This window comes from Macadamia integrifolia, chromosome 13, assembly GCF_013358625.1.
Source record: "Macadamia integrifolia cultivar HAES 741 chromosome 13, SCU_Mint_v3, whole genome shotgun sequence".
Taxonomy (NCBI): Eukaryota; Viridiplantae; Streptophyta; class Magnoliopsida; order Proteales; family Proteaceae; genus Macadamia; species Macadamia integrifolia.
The window spans coordinates 10,462,321-10,489,472 of record NC_056569.1 but is presented as its reverse complement, the minus strand read 5'-3'; the positions used below and the strand labels follow the sequence as shown (position 1 = coordinate 10,489,472).

At 40.2% G+C, this 27,152-nt stretch overlaps 2 protein-coding genes across 11 annotated transcripts in view; both read right to left on the bottom strand.

The window, feature by feature from the left end:
• Positions 1–27,152, bottom strand: part of LOC122059703 (18.0 kDa class I heat shock protein-like) — a 95,522-nt gene that overhangs the window by 16,913 nt on the left and 51,457 nt on the right. The window lies entirely within an intron of this gene.
• The window catches only part of LOC122059698 (putative disease resistance protein RGA4), a 29,546-nt gene continuing 7,740 nt past the window's right edge, over positions 5,347–27,152 (bottom strand). The window contains exons 2-10 of one of the 10 annotated variants that reach the window (XM_042622678.1): positions 11,299–14,161; positions 10,960–11,096; positions 10,467–10,817; positions 7,961–8,298; positions 7,732–7,871; positions 7,325–7,614; positions 6,767–6,819; positions 6,322–6,563; positions 5,347–6,113 (exon numbers count right to left, since the gene is read on the bottom strand). In XM_042622678.1, coding sequence (XP_042478612.1) covers positions 11,409–13,622 — 2,214 coding nt within the window. In that variant the 5' untranslated portion in view covers positions 13,623–14,161 and the 3' untranslated portion in view covers positions 5,347–6,113; positions 6,322–6,563; positions 6,767–6,819; ... (4 more) ...; positions 10,960–11,096; positions 11,299–11,408. Of the gene's footprint in view, positions 6,564–6,766; positions 6,820–7,324; positions 7,637–7,731; positions 7,872–7,960; positions 8,299–10,466; positions 10,818–10,959; positions 11,097–11,298; positions 14,162–27,152 lie in introns of all 10 variants that reach the window. The other 9 variants (XM_042622679.1, XM_042622675.1, XM_042622683.1 and 6 more) reach the window with 9 other exon arrangements.

Sequence of the window (27,152 nt, the reverse complement as noted above, 5' to 3'; positions counted from 1 at the left end):
TATAAATCAATACAATCCTCCTAAAAAATCAAGGAGAGAAATTTTTAGATCCAATCTTATTGTCTTTACATGGTATCAGACGATCTGCGTTTTTTACCTGGGAATCATGTATACCTCCTCTGCCACCACCTCTGCTGCTTCTTCTTCCCTCTCCTCCCCCATGCCATCATCTTACCCCAACTTCCAACAAAGATAACTCTTGTTTCTTTGAATTGCATCCTTTCCACTTTGTTGTGCGTGACCAGCTATCGAAGGTGCCACTACTCCAAGGGGATCTTAGAGATGGGCTATACTGGCTATCAAATTTACAACCTCTCACAAAAGCTTCCACTAATCAAGCAAACATTAGCGAACATGCACCTACTGATACTTGGCATGCTCTTTTGAGCCATCCCAACAATCATTTTGTTTGCCATTTGCTCCATGCTCATTCCTTACCACATTCCAATCCTACCCCCACCCCATGTTCTTCTTGTTTTTATGGAAAATTGCATAAGGTATCTTTGCCTCTCACTGGGCGTGTAACAAATTAACCATTAGATTTGATGGTCATTGACGTCTGAGGTCTAGCCCATGTCCCTTTTATTGCTGGTTACAAGTATTTTTTAGTTATTATTGATGATTTTTCAAGATTTACTTGGTTCTATCCTATGTCTAATAGATTTGAAGTTTATTCTCTTTTTGCTCAATTCAAATGTATGGCTAAACGACAATTTTCCACACCCATTAAACCTATCCAATCAGATTGGGGTGGGAAGTATAAGAAGTTGAATTCATTTTTAAATCAATGTGGCATCATTCATCGAGTTGCATGCCCCCACACTCATGAACAAAATGGGGTTGCAGAACAAAAAATTTGACATATTGTCGACAATGGACTTACCTTGTTGTCACATGCTTCCCTCCCTCTCAAATTTTGGAACTTTGCTTTTGAAACCACAATTTTTTTGATTAATTGTCTACCAACTACATTTCTAAAGAATAAAAACCCATATGAAATCTTATTTCAGCTTAAACCTGAATAATTCTTTAAAGTTTTCAGGTGTGCAGCCTTTCCCCTACTTCGTTCGTATAATTCCAACAAATTTTCATTTCGCACTACCAACTGCATTCTTTTGGGATATAGTCCAAATTATATGGGATACCGTTGTTGGGATTACGTGATAGGTCGAACCTATATTGCAAGGCACTTCTCCTTCATTGAGACAGAGTTCCCTTATGCTAATATTTCCCTACCCTTATTAACCCATTCACAAGACCCCAACCCATGGCTTACAATTACCATTAACCCGGGTATCTCTATTAAATCTCTTGAAGCAAATGGCACCCAACTAGGTTTCTCATCTACCTTATCTCCAACCACTCCCAACCCCACTACCCATTCACCCCAACCCATTATTAATGATATGGTGGACAATGCTATTAACCATGCACAAACTTTACCCTCTCTAATAGCTACTGCAGGTGTTCCTTCTTCATCATCACATGATGTTCCTCCACCTGGTCGATTTCATCCAATGTAGCTTCTGTCCAACCCGAAGCCAACGACCAGATATCCATTGCCGTCTGCATTCCTTACTATATGCTTCACAAAGACAGAACCAACCACATACACTGAGGCCAAAAAATCTCCTAATTGGAAGGAGGCCATGTTACAAGAATTTAATGCACTGTTGAGGAATGGCACATGGAGTTTGGTTCCTCCGACACCCACAAAAAATATTGTTGGTTCGAAATGGGTTTTAAGAATTAAAAGGAAACTGAATGGATCTATTGATCGTTACAAGGCTCGTCTTGTGGCCAAAGGGTACAACCAATAGGAGGGCATTGACTACAACGAAACTTTCAGCCCCATTGTCGAACCCACTACAGTTCGACTGGTTCTTTCTATTGCCATGGCTCAAAAATGGTCTCTTCGTCAGTTGGATGTTAGTAATGCATTTCTCTATGGCACCCTAACAAAGGACATTTATATGTCTCAGCCATTGGGTTTTGCAGATCCTGAACACCCACAATATTTTTGCAAATTACATAAATCCCTATATGGTCTTAAACAGGCTCCTAAGGCGTGGTTCAATCAGTTGAGCACATTTCTGTCAACTTTGGGTTTTGAAGGTTCCAAGACAGATTCATTCTCAAAAAGCCCAACCATTGCATATACATTTTGGTCTATATCGATGACATAGTCATTACTGGGTCAAATGACAAAATGATTGACCAAGTTATTGCCTCTCTAGGCAAAGAGTTTGCAATCTGTGATCTGGGTAACTTGCATTATTTTTTGGGAATCGAGGTGGTGTCTCACTCTCAAGGAATAATTCTCTCTCAGCAACGCTATATTATGGATTTTCTGAAACGTACTGGTATGGATCGTGCAAAACCAGTACACAATCCAATGTCATCATCTACAAAGTTGTCATGCAACTCTGGCACACCAATGACTGAACCATCTCTTTATCATAGTCTTGTTGGCACCCTACAATATGCCACTCTCACAAGACCTGATATATCATTCTTTGTTTATAAGGTATGTCAGTTTCTTCACTCACCTACAGAGGAGCATTGGCAGGCCGTCAAGCGTATTCTATGATACCTCAAAGATACTATTGCACATGGTCTTCCCACCTCTAAGACTACATTGTAATGCTTGATGACATTCTTTGATGCTGACTGGGTGGGCTACATTGATGACCACAGGTCCACGGGTGGATTTGCAACTTTTATAGGCACAAATCTCATATCCTGGTCGGCCAAGAAGCAACCAACCGTTTCTCGGTCTTCGACTAAATCTGAATATCGAGCTCTAGCAAATACCACTGCAGACCTTGTCTGGCTCACCTCCCTTTTACAAGAACTTGGTTTTCAACATTCTCAACCCCCTATTCTATGGTGCGACAACTTGGGTGCCACTTATCTCACAGTAAATCCATTATTCCATGCTCGCACCAAGCATATCGAGGTGGATTTTCACTTTGTCCGTCATCTTGTCCAACATGGTGACCTTGAGGTCAAGTTCATCTCTACCAAAGACCAATTGGCATATATCTTCACCAAGCCACTCTCCACCGCTTGGTTTCACTTCTTGCGTAGCAAGCTGAAGCTCTACCAATGCCCACCTTCAGCTTGAAGGGGGCTGTTAAGGAAACGTTTCAAGTGCCTTTAAGTTTTCCATTTAATTTTTAAAATTTTAAATTTTAAAATTTGAATGACCATGTAATCTTATCCTATCATTATAGGTCATCCTGTCTTTATAGTTGTATAGTTGTAACAATAAAACTTCTGTAACTTATCACTTTCAAATTCTATATAAATCAATACAATCCTCCTCAAAAATCAAGGAGAGAAATTTTCAATTCCAATCTTATTGTCTTTACAATTTGCAAAAAGCTTTCTCTACTCTGCATTCTTGAATTCTTGTTCCTTGAAAGTAGCTCAATGGAGGATTGAACCTGTGAACTCTACAATGGCAGCGGTGAAGTATTTTGATTTTCCAAGAAAACTGTAGCCCAATGCCCTCTCAACCATCAAGTCTGTCATTGCTGCTCGCGACTTGGTTGTCGCTGTAAGCCCCTCATCACCATAGCCCATGGTAGGGGTGTCAATTCTAGGCATGCACTGTTTCGCCATATCGAGAATAATTGTAAAAACCCGAGATCAGCTTGGACCGAACAATATTCTTTTAAGTGTGAGAGTCCAAACCAATGGTCACCAGACCAGGATTGACCACCTAAAAGCCCGACTCAGCCTAACCCCTAGAGCCCATTTAGAGGTAAACGACTCAATAACTTGGTTAAAACCTATTTAGCCCTATTAAAGATCGATACCCGATGGACCTTTTATAAATATGACCAAGCCCAGCTTATGAGTCCAGATCTCCTCCCTTATGATTAATCACCCCACCCCATCTCACAGCATCCCCACACCTCATGGATGGTGTGAGATGGGTTGGATGGTTACATGTAGGGGAGAGGTTTTTTTTCTTGCTTTTGTTTTAGGTGATGTGTGTATCAGAAATAGAAAGACACAAATAGGACTTGTTACACTCAGACCAACAGCTCTACAATGGTGGCTCCTTAGATTCTCAGTTTACCACCTATAGTAGCTCCTCCACTTTCTTAACTGATTTTCCAAATGCGATGCCGAAGATGGGAAACCTCAGCCCACTCACGGGGACTAGTAGGCAGATCATAACCGATTGCAAGAAGACCAACTAGTACTGAGCCCTTGTTGTTGAACAAAATTTAGTTGCTGCCCGAGTAGTTGTAATCCCTGTGGCAATCAAAGAAATGGAATTTTAAAGGGTATTTTGGAAAGTACTAAAACCTAGAAGGGTATTTGCGAACCTTAGGGTAAGTGAATTATTCCATTTCTTTAGCTACCAGTAGGAGTTGCAACTACTTGGTTGCAGCCAAATTTTCCCCCGTCCACCTTTCCTTTGGACTGTTTTATTTTTTGTAATTTTTTATTATTTTAATTCTCTTTTCTCAATCAGCCAATATATATGATCTCCCTAGATATTGGACTCTATATTTGTGGATTTAAAAATCGGATCAACATAAGCAGAATCAGCCAATTTGACTGGATTAACCCGATTCTATGTATACTGTGTCGGACAGTTATGGCGATTCAAGGCAAGTCTGACTGGTTCTGGTCTGATCGAATTAGAATCAATGGATCCATATCATAAGATTTTTCCAGAAAATAATCAAATTGGTTGAATACTTCAATGAATCGAAGTTCAAGAACAAAACCGGTGATGGCTAAGACCCATTATATATATATAACACGGTATGGGGTTTGGGTGCAAGTATGGTGGGCTGGGCTGGATTTTTGAATCCAGGCCCATCTTGAGTTTTCAAATGCCTGGCCCAAACCTGGCCAGGCCTCTGAAATTAGTACATCAATATGAGCTAATGTTCCTCTAGGCTTCAGGGCTTGTCAATCAAGGGAAAACTTCCCCATGTTTACTTAATTTCCTCAAACCCCTAATCAAGGGTTTATGGGCCCAACCTGTTCCAGTCTTTTAAACGTCAGACAGATTTTGAACCGATGCTGACCCCAAATTGGTCTATTTCCCAATTTGGATTGGCAGATCCATGCTAGTCAATGCCAGTCCAATCCCAACACTTGAAACAATGGTTTAAGCCTGAAGCATTTGACTCAAGGCACATTTCGTAGCCCCATGGATTCTAAATGAGTGGCTTTCACCCATGTGGGAAGAGAATCCATACCCCTTGATCACGCAAACAGATCTCTATAGGATTTTCAACCAGCATCTCTGTAATAGGGCTCTGGATTATCTGGCTATTATTTATTTATTAATTAATTAATGATCAACAAAGATTATAGTAAAATAGATGAGGCTGTACAACTTAAAATGTCCAGACATATCCGAATGGATAACAAAAAAAATATATGATGTCTAATAGTTCCACCTTCAGTATAGCCATCAGCAGAAACTAAAAGACAAACCAAAAACTGAAATACCCAAGGAACCACCTTCGGCATGGCCATCAGCAGCTCCATGAGCCAACCAACATATTAAGATAAAAAATAAATAAATAAACAGATTCCCAAACAACCTAGGAAAAAAAATAAAAAAACCAAAGAGGGGCACTTTTTTTAGCCATTGTATCCGCCACTGAATTCATTTCCCTGTCAGAGTGCGACATCCTCCAAGAGATTGAATGTTGGAAAAGGCTTGTAATAATCCCATTTTTGCCGGAATCTCCATGGGATTGTTTGATTAGTAATACAAAGAAACATTGCACTTGAATCATTTTCCATGCATCCATAAATGAATAGCTCCTTTCTATTTCGCCAATTCCAGCCCAAGGAAGAAGGTTGAAAAATCTGCAAAGTAATTTGAAGATATACCCAATAAGCAGCATTTCACTGAAAGGTCTGGAAACACCCACTTTACTTCAATAATTCTAGATTGGTTCGGATTAGAGGTCGAAGTACCAAGTTGTCTTTGCATTAGAAGATCATCAACCGAAGAAACCTCACATGACATTAAAGAAGAATTGAAGCTTCTCTGATGTCATTGAAAATTAGATCCCTGACATATTTTGCCAATCTTCATTTTGCCAAGCTTCTCTTGGATTATCTTGCTACATAAAGAAGAAAAATCTACGATCAAACTTGCACCAGGTCATGCATTTTGCATGGCACAATTTTTCCAAGCAGTCCATCATCTTTTGTTACCTCTTGAAAGAATGATCTCCAAGAGGTAAGAGATGCCTCTGTACCATGCAAGTCATGGTTCTGGTTCAACTGGATCATTATAAAACTATATTCTGAGAAAAGTAGTGAGATTACCTGAAACCACCAGATTGACCAACGGTTGATCAATGCAGAAGCTCACAGCTGCGGATATGGATATGGATATGGATATGGATCAGAGTTGTGTGTCTATATATTAATTTTACCTGCTAGCTCCATATTCAGTTTGAAACCTGAACCAAATTGTTCATGACTAACAACATAGAGCCATCCAAATTTCCCAAAAGAATATCAACAGCTACACTTGACCTCTCTACATATCCACACTTGCTTGAGACCTACAAATAAGATAAAATTGGAAGGACAAAGTAAGTTATAAAGCGATCCCTTCACAAAATTAAGACAGCAATATGTGCTTAGATCATGACTATCCCTCCAGCAACACAAAAGAAGAAGGATCAATCATGATGCACCATTTAATGCATCACATCATGAGTATCTCCTAGGCCAAAATTCAACCCATTCAGATGATTATAATCACCTGAATTATAAATCCTCTAGCCATCCATAAAGTATTTCAAATCATCTGGCTACCTGAGACATTAATTGGTCATGAATATTTGACAATCCAATCAAATTTGGCCCAGGAAATCCCATTAACAATGGACAATATCATGGTAAGAGATGACTCTGTACAATGTAGACTATATTTGATTGCAAGGGGAATTAAAGGGAAGGGAAGTGAAATTTTCATACTTAAAAAGGAAATATATGTAATCATTACCCCATGCGACTATATCATTACTTCAAATCACTCCATATTTGGTTATAAAATTTCACTTTACTTTACATCCAAAACCATTTGCTTTCATATGTAAAATAAAAATTATATGTAAAATGTATCATTACCAAATATGGTTAAAAAAAATCAAGTAGTTTATATGATCACATTGAATCACATGGGGTAATGATTATAAACATTCCTTTTTTTAAGTATGAAAATTTCACTTCCCTTCCCTTTAAATTCCCCTTGCAAGCAAACGGAGCCGCAAGTCATGGTTCTCGTTCAACTATATTCTGAGAAAAGTTGTGAGATTACCTGAAGCACCAGATTGACCAACAGTTGACTAATACAGAAGCTGATAACTGCAGATATGGACATTCTTCCATGTATGTCTGCATACCCTTGCTAAGATCTTGTAACCCAATGAATCTGATCCGTAGCTCAGAAGGCCATGACAGAACTGAAGAACTATATAAAATAAAGTGCAGAAAGAAGCAACAAACATGGCTCCATGCCACACAATAGAAACCAGCCAGAACAAGCAAATGACTCTCAAATAATGTTTTTGCAGCATATGCACTATTAATTGCCGGGACAACTGTATCCTGTATTTGAGATTTTTTTTAACTATATAAATAAGAAAATAGTTGGAGAAAGATCAAAAGAATCAGAAACAATTCATGAAATGGACTTTGCAATCAGAGTCTATATAATAATCTTACCATGTCAGGGAGTGGCTGCTTTTGATTTAGTTTGCTGACCCACTCAGGTCTCTTAAGGGGCAATTTTACTTCCTCCATTGAACACCCAGAAGTCAGAGAGAAATGATGCATTCAAATGTGGGTGGATCATAAAATATTACCTGGAATGATTGAAACAAAAGAGAATAGTTTTAAACAGAATAAATAATGAAAATAGAAATGGAGAAGCAAAAGGGAAACTTTGACTTACATACGTGAAGATCAGTTGTAGACACTATTTCCACCCCCCCCCCCAGTGTATGTGATGCAACTTAGGAATCCAGCAGATATTTTTAGAATATAATCCATGGGAGTCGAGAGATAATTGGATCCAAATACAATGCCTATTAGAATTCTTCCTAATTTGTGGCATTCATGGTACCAGTTTCCAAACTTTTCTCCGCATAAATCTTGGTTCTCCTGTGTATATCCTTTTCCATAATTGGTGGGCTTTGTGTTACCCTCTGTATCAGTTTTAACAATTCGCAGCGGCAAATTTAAGCAACAAATGGCAACAGAGAGCCCAAATATAGTAAATGTTGATTTGTCCTGTACAAATAGAGGCATTTTTGTATTTATCAGATGGAAAATCCCCTATTTAGGAAAAGCAAATAAGCAAAAAAAGTCAGCAATTGCAATCAATTTTTAAAAGTCGAAATTCCTTCCAATAGCAGGAGCACACACACCTTACCAATATTCATATTCAGAAGTTGAAGTTCACAAAGGAAGGAAATAAACAAATTTTCAAATGCAGTGAGAGATATGTTAAGAATGTGATGAAATCAGATTTGAAACCATTGTGGAACTCAATATAAGGAGATTCTATGATAGTAAAACTCTGACAGCACTCTGACCATGCCTTCTTCATTCCACGAAATTCAGAGATGAGCAGGATGCCATCATAGAATAATGAGAAGGATCCCCCATAAAATGAAGGATGCTTAGGGTGGCATGAGAGGGGGAACAATGGCTTGGCAGCTATTTTTTAGGCTGTCCACGGTTCCATGCTTAAATTTTTTTGGGGGGCCCATTGGATTGTAAATACACTAACAAGACTCAGACAGTGATCTGAACTTTTGGTGACAATAATCTGGCTAAACCTTCATTGTTTAACGGCGGGAGTTCATTTGTTCTCTGTGGCTCGTCATTTTAATCAGCATATATTAACAATCAATATACACTACAATAGATTACATCTCCAGTGAGGGGGGACTATTGCCTGAATTGATCTGATAAGAAGAGGGGGCGGCCAACTTGCAAACACATTGAAGATCTCTTTCAGAGGCAACCAAGGTCCTGAAACACTCTTGCAGATAACTATGCAGGAAATAACCAAGCACGAAGCAAAGTACTAAGGGCCTTTCTCAGTAATGTCATAGTGCCTCTATTCTGTACCTTGTCATTTATATGTTTGTAACCAATTTAGTTGTTGAAAAGAAAACAAGGAACTTTGCCTCTATTTTAGATTTAATTGTCATTCCCTCCTTAATGCCCAAAAGAAGGCAGCAGAAGAGCCACCATCAGGCCCAAAAATGATGTCCTTAACTCCATATAGATAGGCTTGTGAGAGAGCTCTAATCCCTGGAATGGAGAAAAACTTTATACTAAAAGCAAGCTGAAAACATTATGGATTTTTTTTCTTAGTTATTAGAAAGAACAGCAGTGAGCCCTCTTGTTATTAATTACCAACAATGGTTGAAACTTTTGTTTCCAAATGTCATCCAGAAATTGGGTGGGATCATCCAACATGAGATTGAACAAGAGGGCTGACTGCAAGTAATTGAGATAACACTATATACTGTTGATTTGGGCTTTTTATGAAGGCATTGGACCGAAACCTTATTGCCTCTGATTTTTATGTCCCAGTGACATGTACTTCCACATTCCAAAGCAGAGTTATTGATTAGAATCAAGAGAGAGATGCTCAACCTAACAGAATCTAGAGTGAGGTACTACACCACTGCAAAACTCACTACAACTGCTGATACAAAGGTTCTTGGAGTTTGATTTATCCAAATGCTCAATTTTAGTGTGGTTATATGTATTGGATTATTGCATTATGGTATGAATCACAAAGGGGTATTTTCTTTAGAATTCAAAGAGGACTACACTCTATTTATATAGGATAGAAGTAGGTCTGTTTGAGTGTCTTTTGAATAAGATAGGTTAAGTTTCATGTCTTCCTTAAATTTTAGTTGTTTCTTTAAGATGAGTATCTTAATAGGATACAGATTGGTGTTTATGAGTCAATGAGCTTCTTCAGTTCAAGAAGTGAATATAAGCTACAATTTTGGGGAATGCAAATTACGTGAAAATCCAAACAAAACCCAAAAAGAAATTTCCAATTGTAAACAAGGATGAACTTGAAATAGGGAAGTTATGATGTATCACAAACTTGGGATCAAACTGTAAAAGTGTAGGTGTCTACTCTTAACAATAAAACTTTACCAAAAAAAAAAAAGAAGCTGGAATTAAATATATTGAACCAACTATATTTCAGTAACCATTATGTCTTGACATACATTGGTATCCAATTTCCTCATATTCTTTTACAATGCGAAGAATAGAAGCACCCATACACGTGAAGATGCCAAGCTGATACTTTAACAAAGCAATAACAGAAAAGTATTGGGGAAAGCTGGAATTGAACTCAATTCACACATCAAAACAACCGAGAGTATGACATAAGTAGATAAATTTGAATACGGGTTTTGTACCTTAAGGCCATATCGAAGGAAAGAGACCGAAATCTCATCTGGAGAAGCTGCAACGGCTACAACAATGTCGAGAGAAGAGTGCAAAGAATCGATGAACCACCCGAACAAGATGGCGGGATCGGGGTTGGAAGATGAGAGCTGCTTGGGCCACCAAATCCTACATTGCCTTCTCATCTTACAACCATTGGTGGTGGCTTCTTCCACATTCAAGTGTTGAATTCGGGGAATTTCAAAACAAAAATTTCTTTGCTGAGCTTTGTGGTGTTCAGAGTCATTGCTTAGTTCTTCGTCCATGCAGATCCCATGCCTGAATAGTACATCATCTTCTTCTTCAGAATGATGTGGGCAGACCTGCAAAATTTTGGGCATTGAATATGACTATATGAGCCACTTTTCTTGCCTTTCTCAAAACCTGGTGACTCTGATGATTCAAACTTAGACTAGGATGAGCATAAAATATTAAAAATCAGAAAATATTATAGGGAATCATAACCTTCAAACCAGCAAGGCGGTTCCTTCATTTAAGCTATGTTCAGTATGCGCTTGATCAACAGAAATAAATGAAAGAAACGATCAAAGCAATGTATCGTATCAGTCTTCTAATTCCTCTGTTCATACTTCAAAGTTCCTCTGTATTGGATGGAAAAAGGACAAGGCATCATAAGTAATGGACTAGTGTTTCAATAATTATGGCTCTTTGCACATTTCTTTTCTACAAATTAGAAGCAAAAAGCAAAAAGACAAGAACCAATTATTTCTCTACACAAGAAATTCAAGGAAGAAAAAGGGGGAGAGGAAGAAGGGGAGAGAGAGAGAGAGAGAGGGGGCCAACCTGAAGAAGATGAGAAGTGTTACTTCCTTTCCACATTCGTTATCATCTTCAAATAGAGAGGCTTGAATCCAGGGAGTAGCTCAGCTGTCTTGAAGGGTCAGTAGTAGCTGCTACGAGAGATTTCTTAATATTTCACGACACCTCCAACCCCAAGAAAGGGACAGATTAGGACAATTTGAAATATCTAGTGCACCATGCGATGCGAGCCCACCGGGTAATGATCTCAAACATGGACAATTATTAATTGACAGCCGATGAAGAGCAGGGAGGTGCTGAATCCCTTCTGGCAGTGACAATAAATTGGAGCAATCATGAATCGCAAGCTTTTGAAGTGATGAGAGATTTCCCATACCCTCCGGTAATGTCTTTAGACCTGGACATTTTGAAATTCCCAGTTCTTTTAGTGCAATGAGTTGCCGAATCCCTTCTGGTAGAGACGATAAATTGGAGCAATCACGAATCTCAAGCTCTTGAAGTGATGAGAGATTTCCCATACCCTCCGGTAATGTCTTTAGACCTGGACATTTTGAAATTCCCAGTTCTTTTAGTGCAATGAGTTGCCGAATCCCTTCTGGTAGAGACGATAAATTGGAGCAATCACGAATCTCAAGCTCTTGAAGTGATGAGAGATTTCCCATACCCTCCGGTAATGTCTTTAGACCTGGACATTTTGAAATTCCCAGTTCTTTTAGTGCAATGAGTTGCCGAATCCCTTCTGGTAGAGACGATAAATTGGAGCAATCACGAATCTCAAGCTCTTGAAGTGATGAGAGATTTCCCATACCCTCCGGTAATGTCTTTAGACCTGGACATTCTGAAATTCTCAGTTCTTTTAGTGCAATGAGGTGCTGAATCCCTTCTGGTAGAGACGATAAATTGGAGCAATCATGAATCTCAAGCTCTTGAAGTGATGAGAGATTTCCCATACCCTCCGGTAATGTCTTTAGACCTGGACATTTTGAAATTCTTAGTTCTTTTAGTGCAATGAGGTGCCGAATCCCTTCTGGTAGAGACGATAAATTGGAGCAACCATGAATCTCAAGCTCTTGAAGTGATGAGAGACTTCCCAAGCCATCTAATAATGCATTCAGAATTGGACATTTCCAAATCTTCAATGTTTTTAGTGAAGTGAGGTTCCAATTCCCTTCTGGTAGAGACGATAAATTGGAGCAATCATGAATCTCAAGCTTTTGAAGTGATGAGAGATTTCCCATACCCTCCGGTAATGTCTTTAGACCTGGACATTCTGAAATTCTCAGTTCTTTTAGTGCAATGAGGTGCCGAATCCCTTCTGATAGAGACGATAAATTAGAGCAACCATCAATCTGAAGCACTTGAAGTGATGAGAGACTTCCCAAGCCATCTGATAATGTATTCAGAATTGGACATATCCAAATGTTCAATGTTTTTAGTGAAGTTAGGTTCCAATTCCCTTCTGGTAGAGACGATAAATTGGAGCAATATTGTATCTTGAGCTCTCGACGTGATGAGAGACTTCCCAAGCCCTCTGGTAATATCTTTAGACTCGGACATCTAGAAATATCCAGATCTATCAATGCGGTGAGTTTTTGAATCCCTTGTGGTAGAGATGACAAATTGGAGCATTGGCCAATTTTCAGTCGTCTCAGTGCAATGAGATGTTGAATCCCTTGTGGTAGAGATGTCAACTCATTACAATTTGAAATTTCAAACTCAGAAAGTAACTTGAGATTGTCAAAGAAGCAGTCTGGTAATCTCACCAGACTAGGACAGTTTATGATGTCTAGAAATTCTAGTGTTGCAGGAGCAGGGAAATCAGGTAGAGACACCAATTTGTCAAGGCATTCCAATTTCAACATTCGGAGGGAGGTGAGCTGTTGCATTCCCTCCACCGAAAGCATTGGCATTGTTGTCAACTTTTTGCAATATTGCAACTTCAAGTCAATGAGACGTGGAAACATCGAAGGCAGAAAATGCAAATGATTATTTTGTTGTGCTTCTTCTTCTTCTTCTCCTACTGAGATTGTCCACCTGTCCAGATTTGGCATCGACAAGAGTTCAAGTTGCTGTAGCATTGGAAATAGTACCATTAATAATGCTTTTCCTTCTTGTCTTCCTCTTCCTCTTCCTTCATTATTATTATTGTTATTATTTCCCCTCTCAGTCATCACCACTTTATTGCATATGGACTCCAAGGCTTCTAAATGTAATAGATGGAGACGCCTAAGGCAAGGGAATTCACCAACTAATGGCAAACATATGAGCTTATGACATTTATGTATCGTAAGTTCCACCAGATTTGGGAGTAGGAGGGAATAAGAAGAGTGTAACATCCAACGTGGCATCTTGATGCCTTCGTAATATTTAATACTCAATTCCTTGAGATTTTAGTGCGGCTGGAGATTCTCCAACACTTGGTCTTCTACTGATGACCTCCTCCTATTATCTACTGAAAAATCCCAATACAATCTCAAAGATTGAAGCTCTGACTTGTCCTTCAAATTTGCTTCCTTGGCAACTCTGGCATCTTTCAAATTTCCAAGGTTCCCGATAAATAACTCCCCTCGAAGCTGGGTTAGGCCATGCAACTCCCCAAGCCCACCACCTCTCCTCCTCCTTTCGTCGCTCTCAATGAAATATGACAAAGTCTGAAGAGAAGACAACTGCCCCAACCCACGTGGCATGTATTGCATAAAGCTACATGTCTCATCCAACTGAAGATGTCTAAGGCTAACCATTTTTGTGATATCTCTGGGCCACTCTTTAAAATACCAACAACTCTCAAGTCTTAATGTTTGCAGATTATACAACCTACATATAGAATTAGGGAGTGCTTCGAAAACATTGTAGGATAGGTCAAGGTACCTTAATTGTTCCAGGTAACCTATGGAAATCGGCACGTCTGTGATTTCATATTCATTAATTTTAACACGCGCAAGCCTCGCAAATGTGAGAAAAATTCATTGTGAAATTTCAATTCATAACGTTTTCCTTGCATGTAAAGTGTCCGCAACTTTTGGGCCTTGTGGCCTATGGCCTGTGCTCCTACCTCATAAGACACCACCATGTGTCTCACTCCCTCAGGTTTAGATATTATTCCTGAGGGGGAGTACTCTTTTGTTACCTCCAACCATTCCACCCCTGCGACCCATCGTGCAAGGCTATGCACTAGGTCATGCATTTTGCAATACACAATTTTGCCAAGCTTATCATCTTCTGTTACCTCTTGAAAGAATGATCTCCATAACAAGTCCCTGAAATATCCATACCCAATGTCTTCTAACGACATTGTACTGTGACTTCCACCTCCCCTAGTTGGTGGTGGTGGTTGGAGGATGAACCCATGTGCCATCCATTGATGGATCAAATCATCAACTTCTATTTCATGATCTTCTGGGAACATAGTACAATATGCAAAGCATTGCTTCAAATGGGATGGCAGGTGGTTGTAGCTTATCCTTAAAGCAGGTAGTATTTCTTGTTCCTCTAGGTTCCAAATTTCTGTATCTAGGACATTCAACCAATCCTTTTTGTTTCTTTTGAGACGCAACAAACTCCCTAATGCTTTTGCAGCCAAAGGCACCCCTCCACACTTTTTCACTATACCCTTCCCAATTTCCACTAGCTCAGGATGGTTTGCTTCTTCTCCTTTCCGGCCAAACGCCCGTTGATTGAATAAGGATTGACAATCATTTTCATTTAACCCTTCCAATTTATACATATATTTGATTGGTTGCATGATTGATGCAACCACTTCACTACGGGTGGTTACCAAGATCACACTTCCACTTGCCCCACCTATTAAAAGTTTTCTCAAATCCTCCCATTTACCTGGATTTTTTTCATTCCAGACATCATCTAGGACAAGAAGGTATCTCTTTCCAGATAGTGTTTTCATCAGTTTTGATTTTGCCTCAATTTCCCCCAAACCACCACAGTTATCATTGGTTACGGATTCAAGAATTTTCTTTGCAAGGTGCACAATATCAAAATCAAAGGAGACACATACCCACATTCGCAACTCAAAATGCTTATTGATGACACTTTCATCATTATACACAAGCTGAGCAAGTGTTGTCTTCCCTAACCCACCAATCCCAATTATGGGAATGACCATAACATTCTCTTCATTATTTCCACCACCTGAAGTTAGCAATTCTACTAGTTTTTCTTTATCTTTTTCTCTACCCAAGACCTCAGATTCAATCACAAAAGGATCGGTATGCCTTCTATCATCGTAAACATCATCGATGTCCATGTCTACAGATTGATGATGAGTTGTAAATTGAAATTGAGCTACAACACTATCCTTTTGAATATGATCTAACCTCTCTATGATATCCTTTATTTTATGAGCCATTTTCAAACGAAATAAAAGTGGATTTGAAGGCGAGAAGCTTCTGCATACCTGTTTTAGAACAATATTGCTTGGAAGCTCCAGTTTCTGTCGCAAGGCTTCCGTTGCAATTGCATCCAACACATCTTCAGCATCGTAAGCTACATCCTTCAGCTTTCTCAACCAATCTTTCACCACTTCCTTCGTTGCACCTTTTTTCTCCGCATCCAATAATATGGCATTGATTGTGGATAAAGAGGCCTTGAGTTTATTCAATTCCTTCTTTAATCCCCATGTTCCAATCTCTTGGATGAGGAGAGAGCCCAAGCTCTCTATGATTTTTGTTGCAAGACCAGTAAGTATTACTTCTGCCATCTTATCTTGATTTTAAGAAGGCCAAAGAGATAGGAGACAGCTCCTGGACTACAGACTACTGGAAGATATTGTAAGAGATTGAGGACTAAAAGATATGAAATAGAAAATTGTATGAAGAGAGGGATAGATAGAGGTAATTGCCATTGGGTTCAACGATCTCATGCTCAGGAGGGGACCCACACGGGGGTGGTTCACGCGGAGGCGTCTTTCTTGGTCATAGGACCCCCAAAGAGCTTCTCAACTTTTATCTTCTTCTTTTTCTAAAGGAATCTTTCAAATGCTTTAATGTCTATCATATGTCTGACCAAACAAACAATATCTTTCTTATGATCACTAAGAATAAGAATATAACGAAAAACCAGGGACTGTAACAATCGAAACAATTGAAGACATAGTGAGAAAAAAAGGCTACCCGGTTGTGCGCTTTTGTGCGACACATAGGTGGTGAAATGTTTCTTTTCTGTAGGGATGTAAATGGATAGTTGAAATCCGAATCCGAATTCGAATTCGAATTTAAATTCGCATTCCTATTTGGTTAGGGGTATCCGAATTAAAGGATATCTGGATTAAAATCAGAATTGCCTGAAAAATAATTATCAAATCCGATAAAATAATCAATTAATGATTTTGAGGGTTGTTGAAGTTTAAACAGGTTTTAAAGAATGAGGAAAAGAATTGAAACAACTTAAAAAGATGGATTAAGAACAAATTATATTCATTAGGAGAGGAAGGTTTGGATTACACAAGTGAGATAGTAAACGGATAGTTGAAAATCCGAATTCGATCCACATCCGGGATATCTATATCTGAATAGAAAATATCTAGATCTAAACACATCCGATCCAAATTTGATCCTTTTACATTTCTACTTTTTTTTTATACTTGGCACATGATCCTAATTTTCCATTGGTCCTGCTCTAATGCAGGGGCTGCACGACCAGATAGTACTTTAATTTAGCGTAAACGAAAGAATTCTTCCTCATTCTTTGATGATATCATCACTTTAAGAAAAATGAAGTGAAAACCTGAAAATAATTAAAGCTAAAGGAGAAAAGTTTTTGGGCAAGAGGAAAAGAAAAGTTAGTCGGTGCCTCTCACCGTCACTATGACTATGGCCTTTCATTTTTTCTAGTGGTGGTCCCCTTTATACGGATAAGATGGTGACATTGGAAATTAGACCCCTTGTCGCTTCTGTCCATCAGTAAATAGTTGTTATTTCTCATCAATTTAAGGCCTTGCATTATTACTACTTACCATATCATTTAATTAATCCAAACCATATAAATTAGACATGGGCACCTTTATCTCTGATCTCAAAGTCAGGGTCAAGTTAATCTGTCTATAATCTCTCTTTAAATTGATTAATTGAATAAATGAATTATAAATAGCATAAAAAGATCAAAGTGAGTTGATCACGTTATAAACGGGCTAAAAATGGTCGGTTCTATTATATTCTTTCTCTATGCGGAGGAGGGAACCACGCGGAAAGTGGGTCACGTGAAGGCATCTTTCTTGGCAAGGAATGCCAAAGAACTCCTGACCAAGGAAAGAAGTTTGTGCATTTTACCAAAAAAAAAAAAGTTTGTGTGAACTTTCTTGAATTAAATAGAAGTGAAGCATTGAAAAAAAAAAAGGCTTTTTAAGAGAAAAAAATGCTTTCTCCCCGTCTTATTTTATTTTTCTTTTTCCTATTTATCAAATAAAGTTTTTCTTTTTCCTCTTTTCTTTATTATATTAAATCAAATCTTTTAAACAAACAAAGAAAAGTAGAGAAATAATAGTTTTGGCTCTTATTATTTAATGGATAACTTTCAAAAGTGAAAAGAGGATCATGGCCTTGGAACAGTATCACCAGTATGTTACCTACCCTCTCTCGTTGGGTAAAGAGAAATACAAAGAATGTTCGCAATATTGGCAACGAATGGGATCCGTGGATATCCTCGATTTGTAGATCACTGGGTGAGTCCAATATTCCCATCCCAACATCACTGGGGAACAAGAAAGTATGTGATCTTCTAGCCAATGACACATGGAACACTAATCTTCTTCAATCTTTTCTTCCTTTACACATAGTTTCTACAAAAATAGGATCCCCAACATCTAGATCAGCTGCTAAATTGCTAGGTACTGTTACACCAACTAACACTATTGAATTATCAAATACGTGTTATTGTTTATCTCTTGGTTCACACTGGTGGCGCTTCTTTTGGAAAATCAATATCCACTTAAAATTTAAGATTTTTTTCTAGAGAATTTCAATTGGTGAATTACCAACAAGAGATATGTTGGGGAAATGGTTCCCTTTGGAGAACACTTGTGTCTTGTGCAACACAGAAAATGAAACCGTTTGACACATCTTCCTTTCATGCGACTTTGCTAAGCGCATCTGGGCTGCTAGCCCACTAGGACCAATACCACCGTTTTTAGATCTCCATCTTTTCATGAACTAATTTTGTATTTGTTTAATTCTAATACCATTCCTAAGCAGGATCTTGAATATTTTTTCACTACTTTCATCACCATATGCTATTTTATGTGAACCCATAGGAAGGACATCATTTTTAGGAAGGAAAACCCAAATCTCCATAAAGTTCTAAAACCAGCCATGGGCTGGATCAATGGTCATATCAAATCTGGGGTAAAATGGACCATTAAGCAAATCGACCCCTCCCCATAGAACCACAACTTAATCAAAACACCCATCTTTAATTCTAGCGACTGCATATCAATAAATTCAACAATGGTATGTGCAGTGCTCACTAACAAACTCAAAAACACAACGGGATTGGCAGTGGATTTCTTATATCAAGGGGAAATCCAGTTACTAATAACAAAATCTTTAATGACAAAAAATGAAGGATGTGCCAGGGCACTTCTGCTTGGAGCAAGCACAAAGGAGAGGATGGATTCTGAAGGAAATTTGGACCAACTTGAAGGCGGTCTGCGGCTTTCTTTTGACGTGAACAATTTCTTGTGGCCACTAAGTGTGACACCATTATTTTTGTCTGTATATAAAACTGTCGAACACACAATATGCAAGTATGACCCAGAACCGAGCCATGTGCTCCATTTGTAGATATAGGCATATAGCTAGGATGACCATAGATAGCAGTAGCTCTAACCTTAACCAACAATGTCTAAACTTTTGCTAATCTAATCTAATTTTTCCATCTTCTCATCGAAAAAAAACTTTCAAAAGTGAAAGCCCGTACTAGGCTTTATCCATGTTTCACTCTAGGGGGAAAATTTTCAAAAGTGAAAGCTTTATATTCTTATCACTAGGGGTGTAAGTTTGGCCCCGATGGCTCGAACCCGCTCTGGCCCGCCCTGTGCCCGAACCCTGTCTAACCCGGTTATGGGGGTCAACCCGGTCCAGCCCCACCCAACCCTGGTCAGGGTTGGGCTGGGCCTAGGTCTCAGCCTAGGCCCAGCCCAGCCCGATTTTAACCATGATCTATTATTGTGTTTAGTAATAGTGTTTCCCTTCCTCTAGACCCACATCATGTGTTACACAAGCATTTCACAAGTTGTCTGTATGACTTCAACCCACATCATGTGTCTATATGGCTTCAACTTTAGATATAGTAGCAATCATAAAGAATTGGATCAAAATTTGGTCTGTCTAGTTTATGGGAGATGTGGCGAGGCTAGACGATAAAATGTATATCGTATAACCAAATTGACAACCATGCTTGTTACAAATTTATGGATTAGGGTTGGACAATGGCTGGTCATAGTCTTAACATCTCCCCATCCCCTTTGGTAAGTATAGGCTCAACATTTGTGACCTTTTGTAGGAAAAAAAATAAATAAATAAATACAGGACCAACTAGGGTCAACCCAACCCAACTTGCCCTAACCGTGAGCCCGGTAGGGTTGGGCCTAAGCATGAACCCGGCAGGGTTTGGTTGGGCCTGGGTTAAGTTTTGGGGACCAGGTTGGGTTAGGGTTTTAAGATACCCAACCCAAACCGGCCTTATTTCGCCCTACTTGTCACTTAGTTTTTATATTCTATTCTTGTATACTTTCTAGGACAAGGTGTAGGTTCTGGTTTAAAAAGAAGGTGTATATTCTCAAGGGCCAAACTACAAGGCAAGAAATTGACGTGGAGTAGAAAAGAATTTTGTGGTTAATTCCTTTATTCCACTCAACAAAGTGAAGAAATGAAACAATAATCACACTTATGCCCTTTTTGTTTAGCTGATTTTGATGGGTGGGATTCATAGGATGGGAGAGTTGTACGAACTATTTCACACTGGTAGCTTTTGAAATCATTTGGTCATCATGGATGGGTTTTGGGTAGACAACATAAATATTATGCAATCCCCTATTGGTTGACGTGATTGTAGAATTTTCCCACCCCACCCTCTCACAAAGTCCTGCTGAATCGGTGGGACTTTTTTTTTTTTTTTTTAATGATAGATAACTTGTATGTATTAAGGAAAAAAAAATATATAAATACAGATAAAGACAACCCCTACCACCTTCTTTGGGCAAACCAAAAGAAAAGTTGAGAAGTCCATAAATCAAACAGGGCAAACCCGGTAACACAATTCATGTAAAAAGAAAAGCCTTAACAATTAGGTGGGACATTGCCGAATATCCGAAGGAAATTGGTTGGAGATGGCGTTGAGAACATTTGTATATCACCCAGACTTGCCCATGGCTTTTGGCTCCACCACTGCCATCTGTTTGCCTAGCCACTGCACCGTCACACCCGTTGTTGCACCGAACTATTCACTTGTCTAGCCATCGCATCCCTGCTAACATGGAAGAAGAGAACAAGATGGTGAAAGAAGTCCAACAACCAAATAAAAAAAAAATATATCCATGAAAGAAGAGAACATGACGGTGAAGCTCTTCACTATGAAATATGATTGCCGCCTGTGGCCTTGGCACAGGGTATCGAAGAAGAAGGGTAATCGGACCCATCACTCTTCCGCCTGGGCTCCAAGCATAGAATAAGGGGGGTCGAAGAAGAAGAAGATGCGCATGGTCTGCAAGATTTAAAAAATAAAAAATCACCATCACCAGTTTCCATTTGGAGCTTGGAGCTTGGAGCTTGGAGCTTGCAGCAAAAGGAAAACCCTCTTTTCTCACTCTACTTTTCAGCCAAACGGATGTGGAATGGGAATGTTATTGGAATTTCACGTTTAGACAACAAGATTTTAGACCTACCTCCATTGTTCGAAATGCTATCTCCTTCTCTCAAGATTTTTTCCCCTACTCAAGGTCAAACACTCGTCAATCATGTACATGGTTGGTCAAGTGGATTCTCCCCTTCCCCTCTTTGTTAAATTTAATGTTGATGGTGCTAGTCAGGGTAACCCTGGGAGAACTAGCATTGGTGGTGTTTGTAGGTCTTCCTCATCTTAATTCTTGTTTGGATTTTCCAAAGGGATCGGGTTGAACTTTGCACTTGTCGCTGAAGCACTAGCTATAAGAATAGCCACAATTCCCGCACACCAATGTGGAATTTGAAACCTGATCATTGAGAGCAATAAACTTCTAGTGGTGAATATCCTCAATATGAATACCTCTTTTATCCCTTGGAGGATCCGGTCAATTATTTAGGATTGTTTTTCTTTTTACCGTAACTTCAGATGTATTGAGTTCTCACATTGTCTCAGGGAAGCCAATAGTGTCGCTAAGCTTTTGCTTCTATTGGTGCAAGGGCTCTTAACTCTCTAGTTTCTAGACTGATCACCCCCCACCCTCTTTTTGCTGTAACTTCAGTATGTATTGACTCACATTGTTCGTTAGATAATAAATTTTTTTATTAGAAAAAAAAAAGAGGATGTGGAAAGATGATGTGGAATAGGAACATTAAGGGGAAGTGTAACTTTTCCATTCATGTCTGTAAGATCAAACACCAAGAAACACGAATAATGAATAGACAATAGATCTGTACGACACAGAGATTTAAAAGGGTTCACACACCAGGGTGCTACGTCCTCGGGCGAAGAAGAAGATGATTCACTATGCAGAAGAGAAATTACACCCTAGCAGCGGCGAGGAAAAACTCGCCCTGAAACCCTAGCTGCGTGAAAACCCTGGAATACAACGACTTTCTCAACAAGCAACAGTACATTATATATACTCTAAATCGTGGGTCGACCCATCGGGTCGCGGTCAATCTGGTCAAACCATACCGCGGGGGCTACGCCCCCACACCCCCATACGAGATGATGTGGAGCAGTCAATAGAGGTGCAGCGCATGGGATCACCAATCTCTTAATCAATCATGTGAGGATATGTATGGCTGGGTTACTATTGCAGCATTGGCCTTTTCTTTGGAAGAATAAGGGATTAGAGATAACGTATGACTGTGTTACCATTTTAATATTCTATTAGTTTCTTTAAGAGTCTTATTTTTATATTCTGTCCTTATTAGATGTTTCCTATTCAGCCCCGAGAGTTTATTAAATAAGCTGTATAAGAATGTATCAGGGGAGGAAAAAAGATGGAATAAAGATTACAGACGTTCTTCTTCATTATTTAGCTTACGTCCGACTTGAATGATATCGAGTCCACTTCGTCTTCCGTTCTACATCAGCTGGTATCAGAGCTCGTGCATGATCTTGGTATGGCAGATGGTCAGCGAAACGAAGGCTTACCTCAAGGTGGTGATCATGAAGATCTTCAGCAACCACTCTTGAAGGGAGAATTCTTGCGTACGTTGAGAGAGTTTCGGACATCCTTGATGGAAGAGATTCGAACACTCCTCGTTGAGTCTGCACCCGAAGGACGGACTCGCGCAGAGTACGACATCCCCCCTTTCCCTCGTCACATTCCGCCAGGACCAGCGAGGAGGCCACCCACCGTCAATGAGGACCTTAGTGACCCTAATTCCAGCTCTGACGAAGACCCCCATAACATTCCAAATGTGGTTTGGAATGCTGGAATTCGTCGAACCCACCACCCTCGTCGTTACCGACAAGAGCGTGCTCAACCCCCAACTAGAAATGAAGACTTCCACAACAAGGCTGATATTCCCACCTTCTATGGCAGCGTTGATATCGAAGGATTTTATGACTGGGAATATGAGGTGGAACAATTCTTTAACCTCATGGACGTGGTAGAGGATCGTCAAGTAAAACTGGTGGCGTATAAATTGAAAGGAGGTGCGGCAGCATGGTGCAATCAATTGCAGAACTTTAGGATAGGACAAGGAAAATTCCCCATTCGATCATGGCAACGAATGAGGCAGCTCATGCGAAAGAGATTCCTCCCACCAGACCATCGACAACTAATGTATCAGCAATTACAAAACTGTGTACAATGCACCAGGACTGTCACTGAGTACACCAACGAGTTCCTCCGATTGCAAACTCGTTGCAATTCGACAGAGACTGAAGACCAGCAAGTTGCACGTTACATCAATGGGCTAAGGTACGCGGTCTAGGATCATATGGCTTTGCAAACAGTTTGGAGCGTTGACGAGGCACAGAGCCTGGCTTTACGGGTTGAGAGGACACTAAGCCGACCATCCACTAAGGGAAGTCATTATGACATGGACAAAGGAAAACAACCCATGTCTGAGTCAGGGAAGACGTCAGCACCTGTGCAACGACAGCCAGTAGCCTAAGGGTCGGGTTCTAGCCAAAGGGGGTGAAGTGAGTAGGCCAACCCTCAAACCCACCTCTGCTCCAACACCATCAAAATGTCCTTATGGACGTGCCGAACCCCTCAAGTGCTATCGTTGCGGAGAGCCTGGCCATCGCTCTAATGCCTGCCCTCAACGACTATCCGTGAACATGGTTGAGGGAATCATGTCCAATGACTCTGATTCAGATGGAGCAGACTTCGAGATGGCAGAAGAAGAGGGAGAAGGAGTCTCTTGCATCATTTGCCGACTCCTGCTCTCACCCAAGCCAGTTGAACCGACCCAACGTCATATGATTTTTCATACCCACTGTTCAGTAGTGAGAACATAGTTTCTCTTGCTTTGGTCAACCATCTGAAGTTGACAACAGAAACTCATTTTTCGCCTTACAAGATTGGTTGGATCAAGAGCGGATCGGTGTGTGCAAGGTTCCTATTTCATTTGGCAAAAGCTACAAGGAAGACGTGCTTTGCGACGTGGTCGATATGGACGCATGCCATATTTTATGAGGCCGTCCTTGGCAATTTGATGTGGATGCCAAACACTTGGGTAGAAAGAACATTTATGTGATTAAATGGCGTGGATACAAAATTGCTTTACATCCTAAACCACCCTTAGAGACTCGGTCTAGAGAAGGCCAGGAAAATGACAAGGCACTAGTTTCCTTGACAATCTCTAAACCAATATTTCACAAAGATATGAAGGAGGCTGGGGAGTGCTACGCCTTGATTTTTAAAGGAGACCACACCACTAATAACCAGATTCCTGAGTCGATCCAAAGGCTGTTGTGCAAGTTCAAGGATCTCTTTTCAGAAGAGTTACCTAACGAACTACCCCCGCTAAGAGACATCCAACATCACATCGATTTGGTGCCTAGAGCAAGTTTGCCAAATCTTCCCCATTACCACATGAACCCTCAGGAATCTGAGATTCTTCAAGAGAAGGTAGAAGGGTTATTGAAGAAGGGACATATACGGGAAAGCATGAGTCCATGCGCAATTCCTGCACTGCTTGTTCCAAAAAAAGATGGTAGTTGGAGAATGTGTGTGGATAGCCGTGCCATCAACAAAATCACTGTTCGGTACCGGTTTCCCATACCCCGGGTTGACGACATGTTGGATCAGCTAGAAGGTGCTCAGGTGTTCTCCAAAATTGATCTCCGAAGTGGGTACCACCAGATCCGAGTTCGACCAGGTGATGAGTGGAAGACCGCTTTTAAGACAAAAGAAGGGCTTTATGAATGGCTCGTAATGCCATTCGGGCTTTCCAATGCACCAAGCACGTTTATGCGGCTCATGAATCAGGTACTTAAACCATTTATTGGGAAATTCGTAGTTGTTTATTTTGATGACATTTTGGTTTACAACAGAAGCATTAACGACCATGTAAAACATTTAAAAGAAGTGCTAATAGTACTGAGGGATAATCACTTGTATGCTAATTCAAAGAAGTGCACTTTCCTGGAAACCCATTTACTGTTCTTGGGTTTTATCGTTAGTGGCAGCAGTATTCAAGTCGTTGAAGAAAAGGTCCGCGTAGTAAGGGATTGGCCAACACCAGTCTCCATTAGAGACGTGCGCAGCTTCCTTGGCCTTGTTCCTTTTATCATCGCTTTATTCGCAACTTCAGCAGTGTCGTTGCCCCCATCAGTGGATGTCTAAAAAAAGGAAAGTTTTAATGGAACGACGAATGCAAACAGAGTTTTGTCGATATTAAAGTGAAGTTGACAACCGCCCCAGTGCTTGCATTACCAAACTTTGGGAAGGTGTTCGATATTGAATGTGACGCATGTGGCGTAGGCATCGGCGGTGTCCTCTCCCAAGAAAGGCGACCAGTGGCATACTATAGTGAGAAGCTTAATGATACAAGACAAAAATGGAGCACCTATGAGCAGGAATTATATGCTGTGATTCAGTCCCTCAAGACATGGGAGCATTATTTGCTGCCCAAAGAATTCATAGTCTACACGGACCATAAGAGTTTGAAATACTTTCAAACTCAAAAGCACCTACATAAGATGCATGCCCAATGGGCCTCCTACCTAGCGAAGTTTACCTACACTATTAAACACAAATCTGGTGCCTCCAATCGAGTGGCCGATGCCCTGAGTCGCCGAGCAAAATTGTTAGTTACGATGTGGACCGAAGTGGTAGGTTTTGATTACCTCAAGAAATTGTATGAAAAGGATGATGACTGCAGTGACATATGGGAGAAGTGCACCTCAAGGAAACCCATAACCGAATATCATATTTATGATGGTTTCTTGTTCAAAGGGAACCGATTGTGCATCCCTGTGAGTTCTTTGTGCGAAAAGATAATTCGAGACTTGCACAGAGGTGGCCTTAGTGGTCACATGGGGCGCGATAAGACCATTGCTAGCATGGAAGAGCGCTATTACTGGCCATGCTTGAAGCGGGATGTGGGAAACCTGGTTCGAAAATGTGATGTGTGTCAAGTAGCAAAGGGACAAACACAGAATACTGGTTTATACTTGCCCCTCCCTATTCCAGATGCAATTTGGGAGGACTTGTCCATGGACTTTGTGCTCGGACTTCCTCGAACTCAGTGAGGACTTGATTCTATTCTAGTCGTTGTCGACTTCATACCATGTCATAAGACATCGGATGCATCAAACGTGGCTAAACTGTTCTTTCAAGAGATCGTACGCCTACATGGCGTGCCGAAATCAATCACTTCTGATCGCTACTCGAAGTTTCTTGCCCATTTTTGGGTTACCTTATGGAAGCAGTTTGACACTAGCCTCAACTATAGTAGCACTGCACATCCACAAACGGATGGACAAACGGAGGTCGTGAATCGCACCTTGGGGAATTGAATTTGAAGTATTTGTGGAGATCGACCCAAGCAATGGGACCATGCACTTGCGCAAGCAGAGTTCGCCTACAATAGTGTAAAAAACCGCTCCATTGGGCGCTCTCCATTCTCAGTTGTGTATCAAAAGGTACCCCAACACGCACTTGACCTGCTGCCGTTCCATCGAGTGCCACGCACAAGTATGGCAGCTAAGAATATGGCTGAGAACATACAAACCATTCAGGCGATGTCAAACGTAGACTGGAAGCGTCCAATGCCAAGTACAAGGCCGTGGCCGATAAGCATCGTCGACACAAGGTGTTCGAGGTTGGAGACATGGTGATGGTGTTCCTATGCAAGGAAAGGGTTCCAGCTGGTACATTCAATAAGCTGAAACCGAAGAAGTATGGTCCATTTCAAATCCTTTGAAAAATCAACAATAATGCATATGTTGTAGATCTGCCAACGGATTGGACGATGTCCCGTACCTTCAATGTCGCGGACTTGCATGATTATCACTCTCCTGGTGACCCATTCTACCTTGATGTCGACTCGAGGACGAGTCTTTCTTTAGGTGAAAGGGAATGATGTGGAGCAGTCAATAGAGGTGCAGTGCATGGGATCATCAATCTCTTAATCAATCATGTGAGGATATGTATGGCTGGGTTACTATTGCAGCATTGGCCTTTTATTTGGAAGAATAAGGGATTAGAGATAACGTATGACTGTGTTACCATTTTAATA